The 5,232-nt window shown below is 37.9% G+C and overlaps 1 protein-coding gene across 1 annotated transcript in view; it reads left to right on the plus strand.

Annotated features, from left to right (window-relative positions):
* Positions 1–5,232, plus strand: part of LOC106872297 (neurogenic locus notch homolog protein 2) — a 72,146-nt gene that overhangs the window by 26,687 nt on the left and 40,227 nt on the right. The window contains exons 14-15 of the mRNA XM_052966735.1: positions 1,302–1,412; positions 4,436–4,546. Coding sequence (XP_052822695.1) covers positions 1,302–1,412; positions 4,436–4,546 — 222 coding nt within the window. The remainder of the gene's footprint in view (positions 1–1,301; positions 1,413–4,435; positions 4,547–5,232) is intronic.

Consider the following 5,232-nt stretch of genomic DNA (forward strand, 5'->3'; position numbering starts at 1 on the left):
ATATATATATATATATATATATATATATATATATATATATATATAGCATTTATACATCTATATCGCATTTATACATCTATATCGCATTTGATGTACACAGATACACAGTAGAAAAATACAAGCTACTTACAGATTCTTGCTTTGGAACTTCAGGTATAGGCAGGTTTTATAGAAACCTTGTGTCTCCAACCAATCTTCAGCCTGTGTACACTGATATTTTACTGTCACTGGCTGGAGTACTTCTTTTGTTGACCTTACACTAATGGAACAGTAAACTATATACATGTGTGAGTATACACGTGTGAATGTATGTATGCAGTCATGCATGTATGCATGTATGTATGTATATAATATATATATAATTTCTTTTGCTAGGGTAGGCCGGTTTATGGGATTTCCCGGGGTTTCCCCTTTCCATAAAGGGTTTAATTTTATGGCGTATCGTTAGCCCTTTGTTTACGTTCGTAACTAGGTCTTTCCCTACTCCATAATTTGAAGAGGCCTTAGGCCAACAAGTTTTGGAGTCTGACGATACGCCGTAAAGTGAAACCCTTTATTGACGGGAAACCCAGAGTAATCCCATAAACTGGCCTTCCCCAGTAAAAAATCATACTGCTCTAGATCTAAGAGTGTGCTTCTCCGGATTTATGTTTTCTACAAACGATATATATACATGGTGGTTGTCTACTCCTTATGCAGAGTTTGACCACTTCCTGTACGTACACCCTAGAACAATCATGGCATCTGATGTCGCTTTTTAAACCAGACAATGTTTTGAAAGGACACCCACATAGATTGCATATCTGATTTGGACCACCAAGCACTGCAGATAAGTTCCGATCTTTGTGGGCCTTAAAATGTCTTTTGAGGCCTCTGTTAGATTTTCAAACCTTCTGGCATACATTGCATTGAAAGGTTTGCACAGACATATAGGCAGAATAGTTGGTGGAGGTTCGTTTTCCATGGGTGCGCAAATGAGATTTAAGCCCAGCAAAAGACAGGCATGGTCTGTCACAAACTGTGCACACAAAAACGTCATTGTCATTCACCTTCTAGATCGTAACATTCTTCCTTAAATCTCTCTACAGTCTTGCACGTCAGTAGAAATGTTAGTTTCTGATTCGATAACATCATTTCCACGTTTTTTCTTGCTCGGAATATAATCGTTATATCATTTTTTCTAACACCACAAGAATGTAGCAAAAACAATCAATCAATCAATAAATGCATAAATAAACGAACTCCGACATATTTATTAATATTTGGGTACATAAAAATTTCATGCAAACTTTTTTTTTCAGTTGATCCATGCAGCAGCAACCCTTGTCATAATGGAGGTATTTGTTCTAACGTAAATACAAGTTTTTCTTGTCAGTGTCAACCAGGGTACAGAGGAAATGATTGTTCGATAGGTATTTATATAGTCACAGTTACTAAAACTCCTTTTTCAAAAGTGATGCATCAATCTGTCTGTTTATGTAATCTAGCTCTCTACCTGTCTATCAAAATGGATAAAGGTCCTTCCCCAGCTATAGGCTCATATAGCTGGTTTCCCGGATTTTCTGGCATTTTTATTTCCTCGCTAGACGAGGCCTTGTTCCGTAGTTAGAATTATTTATTTTTGTCAGCTGAATAGACTGAAAATATGTGAAATGAAAGGTTTTGCTCAAGAACATAATGCATCGCCTTGTCCAGGAATCGAAACCGCTATCTTACGATCATGAACACTACATCCTAACTATTATTCACGCCTACGCATACAAGCATGCGCGCGCACACACACACAAACATTTGTTATTTGGTTTTATTATGTCTTTATGTATAACATTATCTGTCTATCTATTGATGTCTGCCTGTCTGTCTATGTATCTGTCTGTCTATGTATCTGCCTGTCTATGTATTTGTCTATGTATATATATATATATATATATGCATGTATGCTTCTCAGCGTGTTATGCTCGTGTGAGCACGTATGATTTTGTGTGTTTGTGCGTGTATGACTCTTTGTGTATCGGGTACACTCAGTTATCTGAAAGTGTTTAAAACCGAGCTAAACGCTTTAAAGCTTGTAGGTTCCTTGCAGTACAGCGTTCATATTCGATGATTATGACACACATCTTGTGTGTCTTAATCTAAATGTACCACAGAATTAACAAGTTCCGATTTCCTTTTTAATATGTTGGGGCCTATACACGAATCAAACTCTTCTAACATGTAGGCATGATGGAAATCAAAACTTTATCTTATAGTTCTCAATTGAAAGACTACTAGCAAAGAATATAATATGTGTGTGTGTATGCATGCCTCTCTCTTAATCTTTCTCCCCCTTCTCTCTCTCTCTCTCTCTCTCTCTCTCTCCCTCTCTCTTTATCCCTGAATACATACAAATATATTTAAGAGCACACCTATTGATGCAAGCCTGATGAAGTGTCATTCACGTATGTAAAACCGAAAATGTTTCGTCACATTTCGCATGTATTTTTCCCGTACAATGGCGTTAAAAAAAAAAAGAGTGATACAGAAATAATTGTAACTGATCATCAAAGATGTGATAAATTCTTTAACTTCTTATTTGTATTATAATTTGCTCTTCGCTATGTAACACCTGAGTTTTCTACACCATAACAACTTTCATTTTACTTAAGACTACAATTCTAGAGGATAAATAGCCGCAAACTCGAGTTGAGTACTGCATTGGAAATACATACATACATACATACATATATGCATGCATGCATACACATACATAAACATACATAAATGCATACATGCATACATATACATACGATGTCTGATCAATAAGTATCCGGATTGTTGCCAAAGTAACGAAGTTAAAGCACGCAGAGTAAGGCCGCTCGGCAAAAATTGACCTCAAACTCTGCTGTGCATGCGCAATAAATTTTAACGTCTCTAACTCACTTCTGCTGTTTACAGCAGTGCTTGGAAGGAACGCGTGTAGTATGTGATCGTCGCACTGATCATGACAGAGAAAGTTGTTTTGGCGATACCTACTCAGAGGCCTACACAAAATTGTAGAAGGTGTACGGGGAGGAAGTGCATGAGCCATTCACAAGTGTATGAGTGGTTCAGATTTTTTCAAGATGGCCGAAAAAATATCGATACTGACGAAACGTTCTGGGAGACTTGCAGCCAGCAGAATTGAGAAAAACATCGCAGATGTGCGTGCAGATGTGCGTGCAGCTGTGAGGGGAAACCGTCGAATCACCATCCATGAGTTATCAGAGGATGTGCAGATTAGTTACGGTTCAGTTCAGTCCATTATCACTGAAGATTTGGGTATGAGACGCGTGTCTGCCAAGTGTGTGCCAAAATTGCTTTCAGCTGATCAAAAAGACACTCGTGTTTCAGTTGCACAAGATCTCGTTGATGATGTCGAGAACGACGAAAACTTTTGAAAACTTTGCGTAGGTCTCTGAGCAAGTATCGCCAAGCTTTGATGCAGATTGTCTGCTCAACAATCTCTGTCATGGGTAATGCGACGATCACACGCTACATACCTTACTTCTAAGCACTGCTGTAAACAGCGGAAGTGAGCTAGAATGTTAAAACTTAGTGCGTATGCACAGTAGAGTTCAAGGTCAGTCAGTGTCAAGCGGCTTTACTCTGCCTGCTTTAGTTTTGTTACTATAACAACAGTCTAGATACTTATTGATCAGATTACGTATATATATATTAATTAGATAAAGATAGTTATGGTCGGTCTATGGAATGACCCAGCGTAGTAAAGAACTCACTCGACCCGAAGAACATCGTAAATTCTAGGACAGATATCTTTGGACCCTGCTTACACTTCAGGAGAGATTTCAAATGAATTTTGTTAGAACGTGGTGTTGACTTATTAAAACATCTAATACAATAATCCGTAGACTATCCTGGGTGTTACATTCCACCAAACCCCCACCTCACCCGCGTTAGGTGAAAATCCGCGAAGCAGAAACAGTACTGTATATATTTTTCTTCATTATTTTTATAATTTATATATATTTATTTTATTATAAACGCAAAGCAACACTGCAGAGGAATCGACGTAAGCTTAAATAATAAACCGCGATAGGTGAACCGAGATAGGTGAACCGCGATAGGTGAACCGCGATATGGCGAGGGATTACTGTATACTTTATATTATATTATTGTTGCATAACGAAATGCCACGTATCTACAAGTCATTAATTCCTACCGTAGTCCTGAGACCAACAAGCCAATTACGGAAAATGGTCTAAAGAGACAATCCCTTGCGCTTAAATCTTCTCCTTTGTCCCTGTGTACAACAACTAGCCATGAAGTTTTTTCCTCCCCCACTTCGAAGAGAGGTTATAGGCCACTGGCCATTAGGATCCCGTTATTCAATGTCTTTTAACTGTTGTATATTAAACTTATATTAAAACTCCATTTCATATTCAATTTTTGTTTGTAGTTGATCCATGCTCTAGTATCCCATGTTTGAACGGTGCAACATGCGTCAATCAAGAATCAGCATATATGTGCCAATGCCCAGCAGGATTCAAAGGAAGAGATTGTTCGATCGGTACGAGAAATTTGTCAAAAATGTCAAAAAAGTTTGTAGAATTATTAGTGTATTAATATCACCATCGAGCTAATGCAATTCTACCCTGTGCATATATTTTATCGTTCAACTTCTACTTATTTTAATCAAAGGACTGCGACTAAGGGTATCGAGGAATAAATCAACCCTAGTGTTTTTTTTCTTTTTTTTTTTTTGTTATTTTTTTAAATTCTCGTACTTATACTTTCTGCCTCTTTGGAGAAGTGCTATGTTACAGGAACGTAAATTAACTGATACCGGTCGTACTGGGCAGTGCCAACCAGAGACTCAAACATACACACACACATACACTGTCATACACACACGTATATATACATGTGTGTGTGTGTATATATATATAAATGACATCCATACAGTTGCAATTTACCAAATTCCTTCACACGGCAATGATCTTCCCAGGACTATAGTAGAGATACTTGTCGAAGGCGCTGTGCAGCAGGACTGAACCTGCGACGAACGAATATTCATATCAACCTCTAAAATACATCAGATATACATAGTTTTTTCAGCTATAAATTTCCGTATTACATAATATTCTTTTCTACTCTTGGCACAAGGCCCGAAATTTTGGAGGAGGGGGCCAGTCGATTAGACCGACCCAGTACGCAACTGCTACTTAATCTATCGACCCCGAATGGAAGAAAGGC

Source organism: Octopus bimaculoides, chromosome 3, assembly GCF_001194135.2.
Source record: "Octopus bimaculoides isolate UCB-OBI-ISO-001 chromosome 3, ASM119413v2, whole genome shotgun sequence".
In the NCBI taxonomy this organism is placed as follows: Eukaryota; Metazoa; Mollusca; class Cephalopoda; order Octopoda; family Octopodidae; genus Octopus; species Octopus bimaculoides.